This window comes from Varanus komodoensis, unplaced genomic scaffold (assembly GCF_004798865.1).
Source record: "Varanus komodoensis strain SLA01 unplaced genomic scaffold, ASM479886v1 scaffold6_4, whole genome shotgun sequence".
NCBI classification, from domain to species: Eukaryota; Metazoa; Chordata; class Lepidosauria; order Squamata; family Varanidae; genus Varanus; species Varanus komodoensis.
Genome location: NW_025336347.1, coordinates 19,779,475 through 19,804,594, shown reverse-complemented (window position 1 = coordinate 19,804,594; position 25,120 = coordinate 19,779,475). Strand labels below are relative to the sequence as shown.

Here is a 25,120-nt window from a genome sequence, read left to right as displayed (position 1 = left end):
TTAAATCATTAAATTACCTAACAGCACAATCCTACAGTAGAAAAAAGGCCTTCCGATCCCAACAACCGGAGATTTGCCCCTTAGATGAAAGACAAAAAAGGCAATGCAGAGTGACTAGTAGTGAATCTTTATTTTATAATGAAGATTTAATTCATCTGGGTAGTGCCTAGAAACTATGAGGGAGAGTGCTGTAAAAGAAAAAAAAAAGGTCTCATGGTTTCATAAAAGTTATAGCAACTAACTAGCATTTCCCGGTGCTATACAGCCTATTGGAAACCTACAGTTTGAACTGCATGTATGCTTTACTGGGTTGCTACATTAATAAGCCAAGAAGGGAGGGGTGGGGGGACTTTTCCTTGATTCAAAGCTTGCTAAAAAATATCTGGATATGGTACAGTGCTGTGTGACAAGGAAAACAGGATGCATGGGAAAGAAGCTAAAATAATAGCTGTGGAAACATCTTAATGCCACTGAAAGAGTCATTGGTTGCAGTCCAGACCTCAGCACCGAAGTGTGACGCTGATTCTGGCATGCAGAACAAAAGTTGAATGAGGCTCAACAAGTAATAAACAAGATGGTGAGGGCTTGTTGCAAGTAACACGATACATTTATTAATTTATTTTAAAATGCCCATCTTGATTTGGGATGAAATCTGACTGAAAGTGCAGTACTGAGCATGTATCCTTGGGTTCCATGGGCTTTCCCCCCAAGTAACATGCAAAGGGTTGTAAGTTAAGCTACTTAGATCCATCTCTTAGAAATTTGAGCCAGGCTGGAAAACAAAAGAAATTGGCAAGTCGGTTTTAGAGATTTAAAACTGTTAAAGCATTTTAATTCATAGAAAAATAGCCTCAGGGATTCCCACCCCCACCCACATCCTCAGATACCAAAGCAATGCAACAGCTACTCCAATTTCCTTTATTTTTTAAATCACAGGCAGAGAAATCCTAGCCCACAGATGCTCTGTCTATGGGGGGCTAGGATAGTGTGGACAATACCCTCCTATGGCCAGGGAGCCCTGTCTGGCCTAGTAAACCTGCTGCAAGTGGTATGACCCAAATGGGGGATGAATCAAGGTTTTTCTGAATCTGCTGGATCCAAAATCTCCCTTTTCCTCAAGGTTCCCCCATGTGGATCAATGTGGCTTATTCCCTCTTTCCACTGCTTTCAGTAGGGTGGGGTGGGGGGACAGAAAGAAGAAAGGTTCTACTGGGCTTAACAACCTGGGGAAGTCTGCCTTCCAATTCCTGGCCCGGCCAGCCTGAATCTATAGGATGTCGGGAATGACAAGTGTCCCACTGCTCTTGTCTCTCAGTGTGTCCCTGCTGATCCCAAGTTCCCGGCTCTTGTCACTGAGGGTGGATTCTGGACACTGAGTGGGGCTTGGAAACTCGAAACTCCATAGTCTTGGCAGGTCTTGGGGTTTCACCTGGTGAGTTATAATAGATCTAAAGCATACAGCTAAAAAAAAGTACTGGGAAAATGGCCTTGTGTTTAGTTTTGGGCCAGCTGCCTTCAGAACAAATTAGGCAATTTTCTAAATGATTCTTAATCCTAGTTGATGCTTTGGTCAATCGATATGGATGCAAGTATCTGAAGATAATGCCCCCCCCAAAAAAAAAGATCTAATGAGGGCTTTTTTTAAGACAATATGCCACTTCTGCTGGGGTTTTCTGTGCTTTGGTGTGCCTGTCTTAATATAAAGTACAAGTACTGGCTAAGTGGCAAGGACGAAGTGAGTGTGTTCGTAATTGCAGCCTGCCCACGAGCAGGGCTGGAGGAATTTGTGCAAAGAGACACACCATAAAGTTACCCAAGTCCTGTGACTCCAAGTGGAGGTGACCATCTGGACTCTATTTTCCAGTGCAAAGCAGTTCAACCTTCCTGCACAGCGCCACCTAGTGGTGCTCATACACCACTAACGCCACGGGACTGCGGCATGTCTTTTGCACTCAGATCTCCACCAAAGAATCCAACATGCCAAGAGGAATAATGCCAAAAACTAAGTAGATTTGGAGAAAGTGCAACAGAATAATTTAACAACTACCACCACAACAAAAATTCTTCAAGTTTAAAGAAGATAGGCAACATTTCTTACAGACTGCTTGTCCTTTGAAGATGTGGAACCACAACCTACAACTGCAAATGAAATGGATGTGCTTTGCTCACAAGGGCTAAACAGAGAATCCTCCTTGTTGGAATACTTATAGCTTCAATCAGACTAAAATACAGAAATATGTGCAATATGCATTTCAAGGATCTCCTTTCTTTCACCAATGTACCCAATGACAACGTAAAAGGCTCAGCTAATAACCAGCTGACTGCAGGGTATCCCAGGGAGCAGCTTCATAAACAGCACAAGGGAAGAAGTGCAGTGCAGTCTGACACTATGAACTCACAATCCTCCACTTGTTATATTTATGCAGATTATATAAATTGCATGCAAATTAAATTTGCAGATAGGCCAAAGATCCTCTGGCTTATTATACACTGGCAGTATGTCCATCAGCACTGACCAAACCTGTCCAGCTATGCTTTTTTTTTAAAAAAAAAAGAGGAAAATAACAGAAATGGTAAGTGCTTGAGATGATGCATGGGGTGCATAACGTGGAAAAGACGTTATTGTTTTGTCCTCCTGAACCGGGTCTATTCTGCAGATGACACCACTACATTTGGTGGATGTCCAAAGGGTCAGTTTCAGATTTGACTGTTTACAAATGACAAATATTTATAAAGGATGTTTTACCAAAAAGGAAAGCACAGCGTTCTAGTACAGCCAACAATCTTCTCCAAGCAGTGCCCATCTGGGTTGATTTCAGAGTGCTGTTTCAGTCCCTATCTGGAGAAAGAGTATACATGCATCCCGAACTGGTGGCTATCAATGGGCCCAGTCTGGGCACCCCTTCCACCTTGAACAGTAATTACAAAACACCTGTGCATCTGTTTCCGTATTTCAAAATTACCAGCATTATTCAAACCTCTTCAGCTTATTGAGGAAATGCTTGACAGGAAGACGGAGCGGCAGTTTCTGTGTAGCTCTGAAAAGAAGGTGTGGGTGTGTGTATGTGTAACAGCAGGAAGTTTTTGAGGTTAGCAGAGAGCAGCAAAGGGTGCTTAACAGAGAAGTGCACCGTGGAAGTAAGAGGGTTTTTGGATGGGTGGCAATTAACCACCAGAACACCCTCTGCAGGTAAAGGACAAGATCTCTGCATAGAGAGCAAGGCAGCAAAATCATGCTGCTTGAACCTTCTTGGATTGCGCCATTTCAGACTGAAAATGGAATCACATTGCTTAATACATTTCTACACTTGGAGTTAAACAACAACTCCATGTATGTAGAAAACTAGAACATCAGGGAGAAAAGTTCTGGCACTCTCAGCCTAACACGCTAGTTTTCTAAATGCAAGGAGTTTAGTTAATGCGAAAAGCATTAAGCTATGCCATGTCCCCCACCTAGAGACTCAAGTGCTACATGTAGTCCAAGGAAAGATTCAACAAGTGATATTGCTCATTAGCCCAGCATGTCCTTTTTCAAATGAAATGGTCCACTTCATAAACACCCTTGATCCAAAAATCACAGCATGGCAGCAATATGGGATCACCACCATGATCCCCAGCCCAGTGTCACGCTTTGCTGTTAACTTTCAAAGCGGGTTGTAGGCCTCTGAAAATACATTTCCAGCCATTTGCTAGCTTAGTGGAGCAGCATAAGACAATAAAGGATACTCTCCCTTGTGGATCTTCTCGTGTCTTTTGTGGTGGGAGCTGTGGCTGAAGCTCTTGCCACAAAACCGGCAGGCGTAGGGCTTCTCCCCAGTGTGGATTCTCTGGTGCTGAACCAAGGTGGATTTGTCAGTGAATCTCTTGCCACAATCAGAGCACACATAAGGCTTCTCCCCTGTGTGGATTCTCTGATGTCTGAAAAGGTTGGAACTGACGCTGAAGCACTTTTCACAGACGCTACACTGGTAGGGCTTCTCCCCGGTGTGGATGCGCATGTGTTTGATGAGGTCTGCATTCTGGCTGAAGCTCTGCCAGCATTCAGTGCACGTGTTCAGCACCTCCACTTTCCGTTTGGCCTTGGGCTTTGCACTGGCTGCTGCACACGCCCCATCCGCCTGCCCCCCTTTGCCCAGTTTCTTCCCCAGCGGGTGCCGCAGGTGGTGCTTTTTGTGTGAGCTGCGGCTGAAGCACTTGCCACAGTCAATGCACTTGTAGGGCTTCTCCCCCGTGTGAATGCGCTGGTGCTGGGTGAGGTTGGATTTGTCGTTGAACCTTTTGCCACACTCGTTGCATTTATAGGGCTTCTCTCCTGTGTGGATTCTCTGGTGTCTGTTCAGACTGGAGCTAACACCAAAGCTTTTCCCACAGTCAGGGCATTTGTATGGCTTTTCATCCGAGTGCGTCCGTCGGTGGTTGACGAGGCTGGAGTTCTGGCTGAAGGTCTTCCCACACTCGATGCAGATATTTGGTTTCTCTTCAGCCTGAGTGCCCTGATACACCACAAAGTCTTTACGTTTCCTGATGCCTTGAACAGTTCTCGCTGGCCGGGTCTGCGGCATCTCCTCTTCTCCAGCTTTCGCTTCACAGTCACTCTCGTGGGACAGGCTGCACTCGGGATTGGTGGTTAGCATCCTATTGGGTTTTCAGAGGAAGGGTCTCTGCAAGTGACCTTCCATGGCACAGTCCTCTTCCGTGTTGCCCACTATACCTGAGGAGAGTATAATTTGCAAGCATTAGACATGGTGACACTCACAGCATTCCTGTCCATGAGGCCCAGGAGCACTAAGAGTCCAACCCCGTTTCCTCAAGCCTTTGCGCTATGAGCCCAGCGAGGCACGGGAGCGAACGATCTGAAGCGTGTGCTCTTTTGCTTTGGCTTGTGGGCGAATACCTTACACGGGCAAGGCCAGACAGGGGCTTTTCTTCTACCTGACTGTCATCCTGAGCTCATAAGGAAGCCCCACACCACAGCTCTGCCCTATTTATTTATTAAAACATTTCTATGCCGCCCCTTGCCGAAGCCTCGGGGCGGCTTACAACACAATAAAATACAATAAAATACAAAAATAACAATATAAAATTAAAATTAACAACATAAAATAAACAATATAAAAGAAGTCGCCCTGGCCAGATAAATAAGCAAATGTTGTTAACAATTAAAATGGCGTTTAAATAAAAAGGTCTTCACCTGGCGCCAGAAAACAAATAACGACGGCGCCAGGCGGACCTCTCTGGGGAGCGCATCCCTATGGGTCGCTTCACCCACCCATATGCCTCAGCCTGCCCCATAACAGCAAAGTTCTCACTGTGTGGTGGATATGTGAGAAGAGGAACTCCGGGCCCAGTCCAGTGAGGCCGCCTGTAACCCTCTGAACTTGGAGGATGACAGGCAGGGAAGGAGCTGCAGAAAGGCAATGGTTGACTCCACTCAGCACTGTAAAGCCGGCTGTCTGAACACAGTGCCTCTGGAGCACGCGGGAAGGAGGATGAGGTGCCACTGCAGCACATCTATATATCTTAGCAGCGCTGCTCCCCTTCCTCTAAACCTCCTTTTCAAGGTCGTTCTTATGACCTTGGCAAAACAACCAACTTGGCTGTTTCTGTACCGGCTGTCAGGATAGGGGAAAATTTAAGGTGTTGGTGATGACCTATAAAGCCCTAAATGGTTTAAGATCTGGGTATCTGAAGGGGCGTCTTCTTCTATATTTACCTGCCCACCCCTTAAGATCTGGATCGGAGGTCCTTCTTCAGGAGCCCTCCATGAAGGAGATTAGGAGAGTGACTACCCAGAGAAGGGCCTTCTCTGTGGTGGTGCCCCGGTTATGGAATGCATTCCCCAGAGAGGTTCGCCTAGCTCAGACACTTTATTCTTTTAGGTGCCAGGCCAAAACCTTTTTTCATTTTCCAAGTATTTTAAGGTTTAGATTGTGATTTTAATTGAAGTTTTAACAGAATGGATGCTGTGCTTTGCTTTACTTTGTTTTATTTTAAGACCGTCCTGAGATTATTTTGTAGTAGACAGTATACAAACGTTTTAAAAAATAAATAAATAAATGGCACTGAGAGCAGAGTCCCAGCTCTGACATTCCAAGACAATCCGTTGGCCCTTCAGATGCTGTCTAAGGAGCCAAAGGATCTCTGTGTAGGTCCCTCCCAAGGAAAGATATCCAGGATTGCAGCCTAAAGATGCATATCCAGGTTTACTCCAATGAATTCACATGTACTTCATGGTTTGATTCCAGGTGAGTATGTGTTACTCCTTTCCTTACACATTACTGCTGTTTCTATTCTGTTGAGGTTGTCTTAAATTTGCGTTTCTGGTGGTTCCATTTTGATGTTGTTTGTTTTTTAATTTGTTCTTTACTTGGAGTTTGAGATCTATTGTTTTAATGATTTGTAAGCCACTTTGAGTTAAACTCATTTGAAAACACACACACAAATCACATAGGAAGGTAGGAAGAGGTCTCTTGGATCAGACCAAAGGCTGGTCCAGTCCAGCATTCTGTTCCCATGGTAGCTAAGTATAGGTTACTTGGAACGCTGACCATAGGACAGGATGGCCAGAGCAGCTACTCTGCTGTGGTCTCTGCCAACTGGTATTCAAAAACATACTGTTACTGATATTGAACGTTATATGAAAGCACCACTACTAAATTCTCAATATGACAAGCAGATGCGACAACCATTCTCCCTGGTTAAATGAGAGATGAAATGAGAGACGTGTCCGAAATTGTACCGCAACTGTATACATCCCTCGGGACATCCAAGATGTCCAAGAATAACAACAACAAGATTAAATACAGTAACTCTGTTATGGGAGTTCTAGAATCAGCACCATGAGCAAAAAAAAAAAAAAAAAACATGCCAGTGGAAAATCCAAATCCATCTGAAAGCACAAGCTGCAGTTACCTTTACCTCTAAAATTCCTTCCAATGCATCACCATTTTGGCATACGTTTCTATCAATGCGCCAAATCAGTGGCATCTTTTTTGAATTAAAAGTACTGCATTATGAGGAAGACAAAACTAGGTTGCTGGCAACTGTGAGTACAGAACCAGTTCAGATTATCAAAAGGTGCAATCCTATGCTAGTTTAGACAGAAAAAAGCCTTACAACTCCTAGCATCCCTGGAGAACTGGCCATTTAATGCATATTTAGACAGAAAAATGCCCTACAAGTTTCAGCATAGGATGGCTTTTTGTTTCATCAAGAACTGGGTGGAGGTATAGTAGCTTTCTGGCTAAGAGACTCTGCAACCTGGGTAGCATTAAGGAATCCGCTCCAAATCAGCCTACTGAGTACAAAGAGGTTGTTTTCCTGTCGCAAGTCTCTCCAAAGTTAGAAACATAGAAACACAGAAAACAGAGCGAGTCAGAAGGGGTCTCCCGGGCCATCTAGTCTGACCTCCGGCTAAAGCCAGCTCAGCTCACGACATGCCCATCATGTGCATGTCCAGCCTATCTTTGAACACCCTCACCAGTGGGGCCTCAACGACCTCTCATGGAAGCCCATTCCACACCCTTGGGGTCCTGACTGTCAGGAAGTGCTTCCTGGCATCCAAATGGAACCTGGGTTCCCTGAGCTTTGCTCCATTGGAGCGCGTCCTGCCTTCCTCTGCAGGGGAGAACAGGTCTCTACCCATCTCCATGTGACACCCCCTCACATACCTGTATGTCGCCAACATATCCCCTCTGAGTCTCCTCTTCTCCAGGCTGAAGAGACCCAGTTCCCTCAGTCTCGCCTCATACGGCATCCCCTGCAAACCAGCCAATAACCTTGTGGCCCTATGCTGCACTGACTCCAACCTGGCTATATCCTTTCTGTAATGAGGGGCCCAAAACTGAGCACAATACTCCAGTTGCGGGCGCACTAGAGTTGTATAGAGTGGTAGTAATACCTCTCTTGATCTAGAAGCCACACTTCTGGCTATGCAACCAAGGGTGGCGTTTGCCCTCTTGACCACCACATCACACTGCTGACTCATGTTTAGCCTGCAGTCAACCAGTACCCCGAAGTCCCTTTCACAAGTGCTGCTCTCCAGCCACTTGTCACCTAACCTGTACTTATGGCACCTATTCCTATGCCCCAAGTGCAAGACCTTGCACTTATCCACATTGAACGCCATCCTGTTGTCTCCTGCCCACTTCCATACTCTGCCCAGATCCTTTTGAATCTGGAGTACCTGCTCCTCAGTTGTGGCCACTGCTCCAGTTTTAGTGTCATCTGCGAATTTGAACAGCAGACTGTTCACCCCTTCTTCCATGTTGTTAATGAAAAGATTAAACAGGATCGGCCCCAGGCTAGAGCCCTGGGGGACCCTGCTTGTCACTGGCCGCCATCCCGATGATTCCCCGCTAATGGTTACCTTCTGCTTTCGGTCAGTCAACCATGCCCTAATCCACCGGACAGTGCTTTGGTGTATCCCAAAACTCCTCAGTTTCTCCACCAGGATATCATGGGGCACTTTGTCAAAGGCCTTGCTGAAATCCAGGTATACCACATCCACTGCATCCCCTCCATCTAGCCATCTCAAAACCTTGTCACAGAATTCCACAAAGTTTGTCTGGCAGGACCTGTTTTTGCGGAAGCCGTGTTGTGTGGCTGTCAGCCTCCCTTCCCTATCTAGCATCACTAGAACTCTCTCTATTATGAGCCTTTCCATTGTTTTTCCTACAATGGACGTAAGGCTAACCGGTCTATAATTCCCCATGTCCTTTCTACTACCCTTTTTGAAAATTGGGACCACTGATGCCACCCTCCAGTCCTCTGGAACTTCACCCGTTCTCCACGAGGCCTCAAAAATGGAGGCCAGCGGGCGTGAGAGAACCCCTGCCAACTCTCTAAGTACTCTTGGGTGTAACCCGTCAGGGCCTGGCGCCTTTGTAATGTCCAATGCCCTGAGGAGCCCCTCAACTTCAAGGGGGGTGACTCTAATCTGTGCGCCTAAGTCCTCAGCCTCATCTAATCTCCTATGCAGATATCCCCCGTCCTGCTTTGGGGAGAACACAGAGGCAAAATAGTCATTTAGCATCTGTGCCTGTTCCCTCATATGAGTCACTGGATCTCCTTCCTCCTTATTTAGTGGTCCCACCACTTGTCTCCCCTTCCTCTTCCTATTTACATGCTGAAAGAAGCCCTTTCTGTTGTTCTTGATATTCTTGACAAGTCTCAGCTCGTAATCAGCCTTAGCCTTGCAAAGAATCCTTCTGCAACGGGCCTCCTCCTCCCAGTATACCCTTTTGTCTATTTCCCCCAGTACCCATTTCCTACGGAGGTTCCTCTTTCGTCTAATCCCTCTAACCACCTCCTTTCGCATCCATGGCGGCACTCTCCTCTGCCTCCCCACCTTACTGACTAGAGGTATCGTGAAGGATTGCGCCTCCAAAACCTCCCTTTTGAGGTTTTGGAGGCTATCCACCCCTCCTCAACTCGCTTACCTTCCAGTAATCTATCCCAGGAGACTTTTCCCCAGTCTGGCCTTCAGTTGGCCAAAGTTGGCCCTCTTGAAGTCCCAGCTTCTAGTGCTCGACCTGCTGCACGTCCCCAGTCCCCTGATCTCAAAGCAAAGGATGGAGTGATCACTCGCATCCAGAGCTCCCCTAATCTGTATTTCATCTATCAGCTCCTCCCTATTGGTCAAGACCAAGTCAAGGATGTTTCCCCCCCTCGTCGCCTCTCGGACCTTCTGTGTGAAAAACGCTCCCTCAATAGCTTCTAGGAAGCGATGTGACCTGGCTGTCACCGCCGAGTGAGTCTCCCAAGTAATATCCTGGAGATTGAAATCTCCCGTAATTACTGTGTCTCTCCCCCGAGATATCCTTAGAATCTGGCCTGTCAGGACATCATCCAGGGTCTCAAGTTGACCTGGAGGGCGATAACATACCCCCACTGTCAGGTCTCCTTCCCTGTCAAAACCCCTAAGTTTCACCCAGACTGCCTCTACCGAATCCCCATCTGTGCTGCATTCTATCTCACTGCATCCTATCCCTTCCCTGACATATAAAGCCACACCACCACCTCTTTCCCTTCCTGTCTTTTCTAAAAAGGTGATACCCTTCTATGTTCACATTCCAGACTTGCCTTTCGTCCCACCAAGTTTCTGTGATTCCCACCAGATCATACCCCCCTATTCCCAGGAGAGCTTCAAGCTCTTCCTGCTTATTACCCATGCTCCTAGCATTGGTGTACATGTACCTCAACTCCTTCCCACCGCTTCCTTTCCTTGGAGTTCCCAGCCTCCTCCTTCCTCCCATCCTCCCTGATACCTGGTCCCTCTCTGTAGGAGTCCTGTCAGTCCCTGCAGTATCTCTAAAACCCTGCCCCCAGAGCCCTGATCCTCCCCCCACACTTGTCCAGTGCAGACACGTTACTGGGGGGCCTGAACCCACCCACCCCTGGCTCAGTTTAAAGTCTTCCAGACGAAGCTCGCTAGAGCATTTCCAAAGGACCTTTTCCCCATCCTCGTGAGGTGTAACCTGTCCCTTGCCAGAAGTCCATTGGCAAGAAAACGAGTGCCGTGGTCGAGGAACCTGAAGCATTCCTTCTGGCACCACACCCTAAGCCAGTTGTTCACCTTGGAGACCCTCCTGTCCCTTCCTGGCCCAAATCCCCAGACAGGTAAGATTGACAAGATGGCCACTTGGGGCTTCAGCTCCCTGAGTTTCTTCCCCAAGGCCTCAAAGTCCCTGGTGGTCCCAACCACACCCTGCCTGGCCACATTGTTTGTGCCCACATGGATCATCAGGGACCAGCTGGTGACCCCCGGAGCGAACAAGACGCTCCACTCTGTCCTTCACATGCCGGATGCGTGCACCCGGCAGGGAGCAAACCTCCCTTGTCTCCAGGTTGGGGCGGCACACCGCCGCCTCAGTGCCCCTCAGCAGGGAGTCCCCAACAACAATCACCCGCCGCCGTACCTTCCCGGTGCTGGTGGGCGGCCGTGCCCTGGCTCTCGCCTCTCGCGCAGCGGCCCCCTTGCCGCCTGACGTCCCAGGCTGGGGGTCCTGCTGGTCCCCTGAGGCCTCATCAGCCCCAGCCTCCCCAAGCGGAGAGAACCTGTTTCCAAGCTCCAGATTGGTACCAGGAGAAGGAGGAGGCTGTGCTGGCCTCCTCCTCCTGTGGGTGATATACCTCCATGTCTCCACAGCCGCTCCTCCCGTGGCCTCTCCCTCAACCCTCTGTCACGAGGGGGGCTGCTCCCGGGGGGCCTGGAGAGCTCTCTCGGCCCTCAGGCACCTCACCTCCTCTTCTAGCAGGGTCACCATCTTGCACCAAGGGCAAGTGTATCCCTGCCTCTCCTGGGGGAGAAGGGCGAACAAGTCGCAGCTCTCACAGCGGACAGCAACACCCGTGGCTCCCGCCAAGGCCATCTCCTGGTCTGCCATAGGTATCCCTTCTGAGACCTGACCTTGGTCCCCTGCCTTGTTTAAGTTGGTGTGGCCCAGGATGGCAGAAAAACTGGGTGGAAGATTTGTGCAGATTCAGCCTACCACCTTTTAATCCCAGCCCTGTGATTGCCTTTTGCAAGGTGGCTAGCCATAAGCCCCCCTACAAGGGCAACAGCTTTGCATAACACTAGTTGGATTGGCTTCATTAGCACAGGAAACTGGGAATAAGTCCTGGGGCTTGCACGCACTCTCCTGCCTTCTCCTTCTGCCTGTGTCTGATCAGGGAAGGGACCTGGGCTCTCTCTCTTCCTAAAGGCCATTCCTGTGCATAGGCAGTGTAATAAATGATAGAGACCACTGTTCCTCTCTGCTTATTATCTTTTACAAAGAACTCCAAATGACTAAGTTCTGTACAAAGAGAATGCTTAAAATCTAAAGTAAATGGCAAGAAGTAGTATGGAGAAGTAAAGAAAGCCCCCCCCCCCACACACACACACATCTGATGTGCAGGGTAAACTGCCCCTGAACAAGGAGCTTTCCTTTGCTAACTTGGGACTGAATCCAAATTTACAGAGGATGAACTGACCTGATGGGAGTGAGGCTTCCCGCCCCCTTCTTCTCAGGGCAACCCCTCCAGTCCCCAGAAAATGCAACATGGAGAGAGCAGAGACCCTGCTGAATAGGGAGAGCGGTGGGGGGTGCATACGAGAGTGAGACTGAGAGTTCCCCCAAAATTATTATTTATTTCCTTTCTATACTACCCGACAGCTGAAGCCCAACAGCAGGCAGAGGGTTCCTCCACGAGCAAATCCAGCCCTTGGCCAGGAGACATTGGGTGGCTCGCAGAAGAGCAGTCCTAGCCTTCCCATCACAAAAGCCTTGAGCAGCTATTCCAATTTTTAATTATTTATATTTTTAATTCCTTGATGGATATTCCATGGCATGGGAGGGGAAAAAGATAAGAAAACCTGGGAGGACTTCTAGTGCAAGATGACAGCCTCCGGACACCCCTCCCCAACCCCAGCTAAATTCTGTCAGCGAGACAGAGCAATTGCACAGGAAAAACCTTGTCTGGAACCAGCCTGAAGTTTATTTATTATTTATTTATTTAGAAAATTTCTATGCCGCCCCATTCGCCGAAGCCTCAGGGCGGCTCACAAAACATTAAAATATAATACATTAAAAAGTTCTCCTTTTATTTCTCCTCTTCTACTTAGGATTTCAGCAAGACTTCTGATTAGGCAAGGCTTTGGTCACAATGTAGGGCTGCAATTTTAACTCACCTGGGTCTAAATCCACTGGATGTAATAGCATTTACTTATGAGCAAACATGCATAGAATTCTATGCTACCCTTACTGCTAGACCAGAAATAATGTTAAATAGGTAAACAGAACTGTGTCATCAAACTATAACTTTTTAAAAAAGCAACCCCATGCAGCCCCATCCGGGAGGAAGGCCAATGAGGTGAGCTTCCCGAGTAAATATGGACAAGATTGCTTTGTAACTTAGTAGCCCCCCAACCCCCGGCACCCTTTGGAAATGAATTGCAGCTGCGATCCTGCCTTTGCCCGTTCGGACGCGTTGTCTCCTCGGTTCCCCGTTCCTCTTCCTGTCCTTTCCAGCCTTTCACGGCATGACAGCTTCTGCAACCACCAAGGGGGCCGTCTCTCCTTGGGGCTCCGAGTCCCCGCCTCGCAGCACACGCGGTAGCCCCCCTGCCCTCGGAGACCGGCGAGGGGTGCCTTGGATACACCCGCCGTGGAGCGACCGGCCGCCCGGGCTCGGTTGCGCCGCTTCTTCCAGGAGCGCGGCCAGGTGGAGAAAGAGCACTGAGCGCCTCTCCAGCCCCAGCAGCGAGTGGAGGAAGGAGCCGCCGCCACAGACCCTGACCTAGGAAGCTCAACCCCAATCCCGAACTGACAAAGAGAGCAGCCTTTGAGAGACCGCCGGAGGGGCCCTCTGGCGGCCGCAGCCCGAGCATCCAGCCCCGCCGCCCACTGCCCCCCGCCCCGCTTTCATCTCCAAGCCAGCCCGGCAATGCCGCTTTGTTCTTTCCGGTGGGAGCGCTTGGACGTGATCCCGGAGAAACGCACTGGCAGTCGTGCGTGGGGGCTCCCCGGGGATGAGAGGAGAAAGCTCTCTGCACGTGCTCAGGGGAACTCCTTGAACACATCCCAATTTCAGCCATGGCGCACTTGGATTCTGGCATTCCTTAAACACAAGTTAAACTGCTCTGTCCTACTTTCTGGATTGCACCCACTATTGGCCTAACTGAAATCTCATTCACATCTGTCAGTTTGCTCTAGGACTAGCATTGGAAGTTGTTAGTCGCGAAGTTGTGTCCGACCCATCACGACCCCATGGACAACATTCCTCCAGGCCTTCCTGTCCTCCACCATCCCCTGGAGTCCATTTAAGCTCACACCAACTGCTTCAGGGACTCAATCCAGCCACCTCATCCTCTGCCGTCCCCTTCTCCTTTTGCCATCTATTGTTCCCAGCATTAGGCTCTTCTTCAGCGAGTCCTTCCTTCTCATCTGGTGGCCAAAGTATTTGAGTTTCATCTTCAGTATCTGGCCTTCTCAAGAGCAGTCAGGGTTGATCTCCTCTAGAAATGACCAGTTTGATCACCTTGCGGTCCAAGGGATTCGCAGGAGTCTCCTCCAGCACCACAATTCAAAGGCCTCAATCCTTTGGCGTTCAGCCTTCCTTATGGTCCAGCTTTCATAGCCATACATTGCAACTGGGAAAACCATAGCCTTGACTATACGCACTTTTGTCGGCAGGGTGATGTCTCTGCTTTTTAGTATGCTGTCTAGATTTGCCATAGCTTTCCTCCCCAGGAACAAGCGTCTTTTAATTTCTTGCAGTGATCTTGGAGCCCAGGAAAATAAAATCTGTCACTACCTCCATTTCTTCCCCATCTATTTGCCAGGAAGCGATAGGACCGGATGCCATGATCTTAGTTTTCTTAATGCTGAGTTTCAAGCCAACTTTTGCACTCTCCTCCTTCACCCGCATCAACAGGCTCTTTAGTTCCTCTTCACTTTCTGCCATTAGAGTGGTGGTATCTGCATACCTGAGGTTGTTGATATTTCTCCCAGCAATCTTAATTCCAACTGGTGATTCATCTAGCCCCACCTTTCTCATGATGTGCTCTGCATATAAGTTAAATAGGCAGGGCGACAGTATACAGCCTTGCCAAACTCCTTTCTCAATTTTGAACCAATCAGTGGTTTTGTGTCCAGTTCTCACTGTTGCTTCATGACCAGTATATAGGTTTCTCAAGAGACAAATAAGATGTTCTGGTACTCCCATCTCTTTAAGAACTTGCCACAATTTGTTGTGATCCACACAATCAAAGGCTTTAGCATAGTCAATGAAGCAGAAGTAGATGTTTTTCTGGAACTCCCTAGCTTTCTCTATGATCCAGCGTATGCTGGCAATTTAATCTCTAGTTCCTCTGGCTCTTCGAAATCCTGCCTGTACTTCTGGTAGCTCTCGGTCCACATACTGCTGGAGCCTAGCTTGTAGGATTTTGAGCATAACTTTGCTAGCATATAAAATGAGTGCAATGGTGCGGTAGCTTGAACACTCTTTGGCATTGCCCTTCTTTGGTATCGGAATGCAAACTGACCTTTTCCAATCCTGTGGCCACTGTTGAGTTTTCCAAATTTGCTGGCATATTGAGTGTAGCACTCTTACTGCATCATCTTTTAAGATTTTGAATAGCTCAGCTGGAATACTGTCACCTCCACTAGCTTTGTTGTTGCTCAGACTTCCTAAGGCCCATTTGACTTCACATTCCAGGATGTCTGGCTCGAGGTCAGTGACCATTGTACTTATCAGGACGTTAAGCTCTTTCTTGTATAGTTCTTCTGTGTGATCTTGCCACCTCTTCTTAATCTCTTCTGCCTCTGTTAAGTCCCTGCCATTTTGGTCCTTTATCATGCCCATCTTTGCATGAAACTTTCCCTTCATATTTCCAATTTTGTTGAAGAGATCTCTGGTCCTCCCTAGTCTATTGTTTTCTTCTATTTCTTTGCACTGTTCATTTAAGAAGGCATTCTTATCTCTTCTAGCTATTCTCTGGAATTCTGCATTCAGTAGGGTGTATCTTTCTCTTTCTCCCTTGCCTTTCTCTTTCCTTCTTTCCTCAGCTATTTGTAAAGCTTCTGCAGACAGCCATTTTGCTTTCTTGCATTTCTTTTTCTTTGGGATGGTTTTAGTTGCTACCTTTTGTACAATGTTGCTAACCTCTGTCCATAGTTCTTCAGGCACTCTGTCTATCAGATCTAATTCCTTAAATCTATTTGTCACCTCTACTGTATATTCATCAGGGATATGATTTAGGTCATACCTGAGTGGCCTAGTGCTTTTCCCTACTTTCTTCAAATTAAGTCTAAATTTTGCAACAAGAAGCTCATGATCTGAGCCACAGTCAGCTCCTGGTCTAGTTTTTACTGACTGTATAGAGCTTCTCCATCTTTGGCTGCAGAACACATAGTCAATCTGATTTCTGTGTTGACCGTCTGGTGATGTCCATGTGTAGAGTCGTCTCTTGGGTTGTTGGAAAAGAGTGTTTGCTGTGACCATCGTATTCTCTTGACAAAATTCTACCAGCCTGTGCCCTGCTTCATTTTGTACTCCAAGGCCAAACTTGCCTGTTACTCCGGTTATCTTTTGGCTTCCTACTTTAGCATTCCAATCCTCCATGATGATAAGGACATCATTTTTGGTGTTAATTCTAGAAGGTGTTGTAGGCCTTCATAGACCTGGTCAACTTCAGTCTCTTCAGCACCAGTGGTTGGGGCTTAGACTTGGACTACTGTGATGTTCAATGGATTGCCTTGGATTTGAACTGAGATCATTCTGTCATTTTGGAGAATGTATCCCGTACTGCTTTTCCTACTCTTTTATTGACTATGAAGGCTACTCCATTTCTTCGGAGGGATTCTTGCCCGCAGTAGTATACCTGATGGTCATCTGAATTAAATTCACCCATTCCTGTCCATTTTAGTTCACTGATTCCCAAGATGTCGATGTTCAGTCTTGTCATCTCTTGTTTGACCACATCCAGCTTGCCTTGATTCATGGATCTTACATTCCGGGTTCCTATGGAGTATAGATCTTTGCAGCATCGGACTTTCCTTTCACCACCAGATACATCTGCAACTGAGTGTCCTTTCGGCTTTGACCCAGTCGCTTCATTCTTTCTGGCGCTACTAGTACTAGCCCTCTGCTCTTCCCCAGTAGCATATTGGACACCTTCCGACCTGAGGGGCTCATCTTCCGGCGTCATATCTTTTTGCCTTTTGGTACTGTCCATGGGGTTTTCATGGCAAAGATACTGGAGTGGGTTGCCATTTCCTTCTCCAGTGGATCCTGTTTTGTCAGAGCTCTCTGCTATGACCTGTCCGTCTTGGGTGGCCCTGCACGGCATAGCTCATAGCTTCATTGAGCTACACAAGCCCCTTCACCACAACAAGGCATGAAGGAGAGCATTGGATAGAACCCTAAAATAAAAATCTTGCACTCACACCATTTGTAACCCAGGAAGTATTAGTTTGGGCACCTGTGAAAACAGGTGTGTGTGTGGGGGAAGGGAGAGATTCAGCAATGGCAAAAGGACTAGGATAGAATTGTTATTAGTTGTTATTATTAGGTCTTTATTTCACCATTTTCCCCCTCGAGGAATTCAAGCATCTTCTCCATTCCACTTTATTCGAACAACACTGAGTGATGAGTTAGGTTAACAGCACCTGGCCCAAAGCCACCCATTGCGCTTCATGGCAGAGCGGGTTGAGCATCTGGATCTCCCAGTCCTAAGCACCACCCCACACATGCGCCAAATTAAGGGGAGGGGAAAGCCAGGTCTTCGAAGAGCCCTTCTCTAGCTGTTCTCAGCCACCCCATCACAACAGGGAGATGATAACTGCAAAACCAGGCAGAGGAGCCAAAAATGCTCTGGGAGCAAGAGCAAGATAGCAATGAAGACACAGGGGATGAATCTGAGTTGCCTAGGGCCAGTGGTGCTACAGGTAGGGGGCATGGGGGCCCACTGGCAGGTGCCCCAGAGTGTGCTTCACCCTTGCAAGCTGCTTGCTTTCCCACCCCTGCTGTGGCCCAGACAGTGGCAGCGGGAAGGAGCAGAAGATGCTGCTGCCCCCTGCCCACTGCCCTCTGCCTGTCCAGCGAGCAAGCAGCGGGACCGATGAGAAGGGGAAGCAGCAATGGCGGCCAGAGACAGGGGTGGTGTGGGTGGGCAGCCCATGAGGTTCCCTTGCCCAAGGGCCAGCCAAAACCTGGAGCCAGCATTGGACTAGCCCGCCTGGATGAGAGACCACCAGGAATCCAGTGCAAGAGCATCCACAATGCAGCTTTAAACATCTTGGTGGCATGACGGGCAGGATCTTCTCAGCCCTTTTCTGCTAGCACTCTCGCTCGCTCGCTCCCTCCCACACACACACACACACACACACACACAGATCTTTTTTCCCTCCATGATGCCTTCTTCACACAAACACTCATACAATCCTTCTCTTGCACTCCCTAATGTATACAAAACAAGGGAGAGAAGGTGTCTAACTTCCAGCACCCAATCTTCCACAATCCTCACTCCCTTTCCTTTTCCCAGCTCCTTTTGCCCACCTGACATGGGTACACATACAACTGCATATACATTCTTATGTTCTTCCTTTTAATTCCTACAGCTCCACCCTGACATGCCTTCATATGCATGTGTACACGTGGGCATGCACTGTGTGTGCATAGGAGAGAGAATGAGAGAAGGCACGCCTACAGAACGAGTGCTGAGACAGCCCACTGGGGCTGGAACCCCAAATCCCTGAGAGGTCCTGCCCCAGCATCTTCCTGTTCCTGGGCTGGAATAAAGGTACGGGGGCCTGTGGATCCCTGTGGCATCTGATTCCCCCTGGACTTGCTGGCTTCCTACCCACATGTGCTTCCCATCCTGCTGCCTCTGTTGAATTTTTCCACCTGAGCCTTTTTGATGAAATCTGCTTGCTTTCTCCTTTCTTCTATCCATATACAGTAAAACCTTGGATTAGGAGTATACTTCGTTCCAGAAACATGCTTGTAATCCAAAGCACTCATATGTCAAAGTGAATTTCCCCATAAGGTTCAATGTAAAGAAGGTTAATTCATTCTGTAACTTTTTTTTTAATCACAAACATTTGAAACGGGCCCGCTGGGTGGGGGGAGATGGGTGCAATCATGGGAGTGGTGGGGGGGGGGGGTTGGGGGGGTTTGGGGGAAGATGGGCACATTGCGGGTGGGCTGGGGGGGAAGGTGGGTGCGTTCGGGGGGGAGGCAGGTGCGATCGCAGACAGGCTGGGGGGAGGCGGACAGGCTCGGGGGAGGCAGGCAACTGCGGGGGAGACGGCAGGATCACGGGCGAGCTCAGGGAGGGAGGTGGGCACAATCGCAGGCGTGCTGGGGGGACACACGATGCTGTACTCACACCCGCAGTGAGGGAGAGAAGAACCGGCACTCGGTTGTGACGTGACGGTGACGCTCAGCAGACAAAGCGCGCTTAATACTCATACCGCAAGACATCGTTCATTTATCAAGTTAAAATTTAGAAAAACTTTTTGCTTGTCTTGCAAAACACTCCCAGACTAAGTTAGTTGCAATCCAAGGTTTTACTGTACCTGCATTTTACAGATAAGGGTGTCTGTAGGAGACAAGATCCTATGAAGACACCATGCATACAGATTTTAGAGCATATGTACTTTAGCATATGAGGATTTGTGCTTTTTTCCCTCTGGGCCTGAGCCATAGACCTTTCTGGGGGCCCCTACATATGCATATGAGTATATGCAACACTCGGGTAATGAGGAGAATGCAATTGTGTGTGTACAAATGTGAGGGGGACAGAATGGAAGAATCCCTTCCTTCTACATTATCTTTTCGCAGTTTGAGCTAAACGCTTAAACCAAACCAAACCAAAAACCTTCCATATTATTCATCTGAAATACTTAATCTCTTTCTTTCCTTCCTTTCAAGCTTTTCGGAAATGGTTGGTATCAGAACCAAAAACAGATTTCAGAGTGTCTCTACCTTAGCCGGTTGCTCCCCTTAAAATGATGATGCTACCTGCAAAGTTAATTGGGGATATGAAGAAGACTAAGTCCTACCTGAAGAGCAGGCAGGAGAGGTAAGATAGCAGGATTGCTCCAAATATAACCTTCCCCACCCACGGCTGCTATTTCAGGACTAATTCATTGCTCGCAATAACAGCAGAAGCTCCTGCCTCTGTTTGCCCTGCTAATAACACAGCATGTGAATCACAGACACATGGATTGTACCCCGTGCCAGATAAAATGCCCAGTCTGCCCCACTGGCTGATCAAACTCTTCTGGGCTGTACCACTGCAGACTTCAGCTGAGAAAACTGCAGATGGGACTGAATACTTGCTCATCTTAACAAAAACAAAGAGACCCCTCATAGATGCTGGAGAAAATGGCTTTAGCCTAGCCTTTTAAGTTAAGTTAGTTTTCTGTACCCCACCTCCAAAGAGGGAGCATTCAATCACAAACCTCCAGAAGGTTTTTTATATGGTTCAGTCTATGGAAAGATTAACCACAAATGGGTTTTTTGTGCAGATCTGAGCCAATATTGCATGTGATGTTATGCCAGAGGTGAGCAACTTAATATCCTCCAGGTGGTTTGGCCTATAACTCCCATCAGCTCTAGCCAGCATAGGTAGTGGTTAGAGATGCTCAGGAGTGGAGGCTAACACTCCTAGAGGGCATGCAAGGTGCCCTCCTGTGTTTATAAGCAAGAAGGAAGGGCATGAGATTGACTGCAGTGTGTCTGCAGCTCGATGCCACACGTCCTGCTGCCTTTGCACAACCATTCCAATGCCCCATCCAGTTCAGCATCCCGATTCTTGCCACGGCCAAACAAATGCTTTTGGGAAACCCACAAATGGGGCATTCAAGTCCTTTTATGGACATGCAGAACTTTATTTTCCCAGCACTTGCTGCTCTGATTGTCAGCATCCTTGGGACCAAGGTCATACCACACAGTGGTACTTGACATCCTTAAACCAGAGATGTCACAGCAGGCAAAGTTTATTCTCTACCACACCGGTGGCACCTCTGTACGGGTGCAGGCAGCCTCACAGCAGGCCCTGGGACAGCCTGGGAATTAAGCCTGGAACCTTGTAAGAGCTAAGACTTAACCCAATGCACGTCGCACACCGTGCTTGAGTTAGCAGCTAGCTTTTGGGGGTGTGGAGGGGGCCTCAGGGGATGGCAAAGAGGAAGCTGGGCCAGGCTTACTTCCTCCATGATTCAGCCAAAGGAGACTGGCAGCGAGTCCGCTGACATAATGGGACAGAGAAATGATGCAAACCCAGGAAAATACATTCCATCACCTTGAGTCTGTTTTCCAGTTTCCACAGTGCGTTGTAAGTGGAACATAAGGCCTTGCCAAAGGTCCATTGGGTCTAGTATACTGTCTCCAGATGTGTCTAGGAATCGTACAGGCAAAGCGGGACAGTTTGAGCTAGTTCTTTGATTTCCACACACCCCAGCATCCTTGCAAATATTCAGCCTCCAAATACCGCAGTTACATCCTTGTCTACCATGCCACACAGCCACTGGCAGCCCCATCCACCGTGAGCATCTGCATCCCACAATGCCAGGCATGCCTTCAGCTGGTACTCATGTCCTCTCCTAGGACTGCAGCGTTTATATTATTAACATTCGCAAGACACGATTCTGGATTTGGTGGAGGTTTGAGCAGGTCCAGCAAAGCTAATTCTTAAGGGGAGCTGCCACACTTGAAAGCAACCTTCCAGGGTTGTTGAACTACCAGCACCCACCATCCCCAGAAAAGACATTGCTGGCTGAGGGTGATGGGAGTTGTAGTTCAGCACAGCTAGATCCATCAAGTTCCAGAAGGGTACTTTAAAAGCTACCAGGAACTGAAGGGGGGGGGGGCATGTACTGTTTGCATACCTGCACATCCAGCAAGAGTTTCAGGAATGCTGGATTCCACCTGAGAAAGGCATCTTCCCCAGGTATGGTCAGAGCCTCTGGAAATAGTATTACAGAGCAGGGAAAGAAACAGATGGTCAACTGGACAAGGGGATGGGACCTGGGAAAGTTTGGAGGGAAGAAGTACAAAGCTAGGAAGATAAATCATACATATTCTAGGAGCACTGCTAATTCATTACAGGAAGGATGTAGCCAGGTTAGAGTAAGTGCAGCGTAGGGCCACAAGGTTGGTGGCCGGTTTGCAGGGGATGCCGTATGAGGCAAGACTGAGTGAACTAGGTCTCTTCAGCCTGGAGAAGAGGAGACTCAGAGGGGATCTGTTGGCGACATACAGGTATGTGAGGGGGTGTCACACGGAGGTGGGTAGAGACCTGTTCTCCCCTGCAGAGGAAGGCAGGACGCGCTCCAATGGAGCAAAGGTCAGGGAACCCAGGTTCCATTTGGATGCCAGGAAGCACTTCCTGACGGTCAGGGCCCCAAGGGTGTGGAATGGGCTTCTACAGGAGGTGGTTGAGGCCCCATTGGTGCGGGTGTTCAAGGATAGGCTAGACATGCACATGGTGGGCATGTCGTGAGTGGAGCCGGCTAGAGCCAGGGGTCAGACTAGATGGCATGGAAGACCCCTTCTGACTCGCTCTGTTTCTATGTTTATGTCTTCTGTGTTGTCCTGTAAAAGATAAAGCATGTGTTTGTATCTGAGTTCTCTACCATGAAAGAGATATTAGTCTTTTGCTTCTAAGAAAGCAAGGAAGATTATTTCCACTAAAAAAAGTAGTGCATTTTTTATGTTATTATGAGTACCATACACTGTTGACACTGGGCGTGTCTGAGTTAAGTATTGGGGGAAGAACAGGGAGGCCATTACAGGTAGCTAGTTGTGGAGGCCCATCATGGCCCTTATCAGTTACATGGCTGCAGCAGACTGATCTTGTGTGGTTATGTAAATTCTCTCTCCTACACCTTTCCTTTAAGATAATTTATTCATGATCTGAAAGTCACTTGATACTCTGTAGAATGGAAAATGTTGCTAGAACAGAGAATGTGGGTTCAAGGGAGTTCTTCTGCATGGCTATGTCATGTTTCTACTCTCTCCTTTATAAATGCAATCTTAAAATTCATATGCCTCAGTTTTCCCTTTCTGTAGTATGGGTTGCTGACTGTTAGGTATTCAAAAGACAGCTCTGCTCCCACTGTGCCCTGGCCTCCATCCCATCAGCCTCAATGACTACCAGCTGCCACTACATTTCTAGGGAAACCTGGGTGCTCCATTAAATTTTCAGGGGTTTCTCAAAGAGAAGTTCAGTAATTTATTTATGCTGTTAGCCATCCAGAGATGTTAGTAATTGGACTGCATACAAATTTCATAAATAAATAAATAAATAAATAAATAAATGTGAGCAAATTTCCTTATAAAATGGCTTGCCCTCCACATCTGACTTTCTCCTCCAACACAAAGCAAGAGATTATTATAGAATCATAGAACAGTAGAGTTGGAAGGTGCCAGAGGGGCATCGGGTCAAACAACTTGCTCAGTTCAGGATTCCAAGTTAAAGCATCCCTCAGATGGTTGTCAAGTTGCAATAGACTGTTCTAAAGCACCATATATGCCCCTCAAATTATCCAGACTGAAAGAGTTTATGACAGGCATGAAAATATAAAGAAAGAATTTCCTCAAAATGGAAAAGTTTAATAACCACTAATCTAGTTTATTGTGACAGAGCCAAAAATCTACTTGTTCTAGTATCAGAAACAAAATAATCTCTTACGGTGCTACAGGTCTCTTTTCCATGGTGCTGTACAAATAAACAGGACCAACCTTTGAAGTAAGACTAAATTCCCACTCCAACCCTCTGGAAGCATTATTTATGCATTACTTTGTATGCTTTTCTACAATGGAGCATCAAATATTAAAGTCAACAATTATTGATATGAAATAACCCCCTCCCTGGCACAACGTAGCAATATTTCACTCTCAAACACAGAAAAAAATAATAATTAAAATTGCCACACAGAAAGATTAGGCAAACTTCGCAATAGACACCAAAAGGCACACAACACTGAGAGGTGTGGCAGTTTAGGGAATTGCAGGAGGGCTTGAGAGACCAGGGTTCACATTCTCACAGACGTAAAAGCTCTTTAGATACTCAAAGGCAATCTCTCTCCTTCCCTCCTCTATCTCATAAGGTTCTCGCGAGGATAATATAGCAGGAGAGATGCATAGATGATGCCTAAGGTTCATTAGAGAAGGGCATAATTACATTAAAACAGCAGCAACAGAAATACTGTGTAGGGTCATGCCACAGGTTGTGTACAACAGAACTTCTCTAGCTCTGTGCGTGGTTTTTTAAAACCACAGAAAAGGGTATAGCAGAGCAAAAAGCCACCCCTCATAACCCTGAGCTAATTCAAAGTACAGCACGGTGGCTAAAGGACATTACAAGAACAGACGCACTTTCAGGACTTGGGTTATTATTTAATTTACTACTCCTTTCGGGGAGATCTGCCAGCTGGACCCGCGTACAAAAGACACGCACTTACGATCGTACAGTTCTGAGTCCAAGAATTTGTTCCGAGTAGGTGAACCGAACGCAGTTCTTTGTCCTTCCGCAAAAAATTGCACTACTAGATACCTCAGGCTTTCTCCAGTTCCACGGTGCAGTCTAGGCAAGAGGGGAGTTCTTGGGTTGCTGCTGTTACGAAACAAATGGGAGTCAGAACTCCTTGCCAATCTACTGCAAATCACCCTAAGACCTTACGGTAGATCGAGATCTACTCTTTATTAAGACTACTAACGAGCTGATCTTGGCCAATCCCTTCTTAGCCACATCCTTGTTTTCCTTTAGGGATGATGCACGACCCGAAGTCCACCTGGATCGCACAAAGCGAGAGCAGCTATTCTGGGAAGTAAGTGGGAGCATTCGCTGTTAATAGGGCGGAGGGATCAGGAAGAGCCTTTCCACAGTCAGTTCGCCTCCCGTCCCACTTGCCCTCTTTACCTGGGATGTTCTTCTGCTCAGGTGCTAAGATGCGTTGCGAAGGTCCAGGTCGTCGCACAGGTTCGGTGCCACATTAAGTGGACCCAGCCGGACTTAAGGCTCTCTCCCCTGGCTGGGGAGGCAGCAGGACTTTTGCAGGGCTCACAGCGCAGCGTGCACGCTCCAGCACCTGACCCAGGAAGCTCAACCTCCAGGCCCTGGAAACAGCCGAGTCCCACCGAAGAAAGCGATGCCTTCCCTCTCAGTACAGAGAGAGACCTCCGCTGGCCACGCAGCGGAATCGCTTGCCTTGAACTGGTATCGCACAGTCGAGAAGTATCCTAGTGCCGCTTTTGGTCCTCTGTATGGAAAGTATTTATTAAGAACATGCATATCTCACTTTTCCAGCAGGATATTGCCAGTATTTTCCTTGCCCAAGGTTAAACATACCCCGCTCCCTCAAGTTTCCCCCACTGCAGGGCTTGTTTTGCATTCCATCCTTCCTCTGGACTGAACCTGTTCCCAGCTTGTTTACATCCTTCTTAAAAAGCAACTCGCAGTAGGCCAGGTGGAGTAAAAAGAACATAAGAATCCTGCTGCATCAGATCAAGAGTGCTTCTCGTTCACTGTTCTTTTCACACACTGCCTACAAGTAGGACAGGAGTGCAATAGTCCGATCAGTGCGGCTAAAATGGAGCTATTACTTCCTGGCTCTTCAAATAATGG

General features: G+C 47.8%; 1 protein-coding gene across 4 annotated transcripts in view; it reads right to left on the bottom strand.

Annotated features, from left to right (window-relative positions):
- Positions 1 to 24,710, bottom strand: part of LOC123034540 (zinc finger protein 501-like) — a 40,692-nt gene extending 15,982 nt beyond the window's left edge. Inside the window, exons 1-3 of one of the 4 annotated variants that reach the window (XM_044451957.1) lie at positions 24,416 to 24,710; positions 23,958 to 24,109; positions 112 to 4,711 (exon numbers count right to left, since the gene is read on the bottom strand). In XM_044451957.1, coding sequence (XP_044307892.1) covers positions 3,690 to 4,634 — 945 coding nt within the window. In that variant the 5' untranslated portion in view covers positions 4,635 to 4,711; positions 23,958 to 24,109; positions 24,416 to 24,710 and the 3' untranslated portion in view covers positions 112 to 3,689. Of the gene's footprint in view, positions 1 to 111; positions 4,712 to 12,953; positions 13,285 to 23,957 lie in introns of those variants that run through there. The other 3 variants (XR_006416788.1, XM_044451955.1, XM_044451956.1) reach the window with 3 other exon arrangements.
- Positions 24,711 to 25,120: the final 410 nt, after the last annotated feature.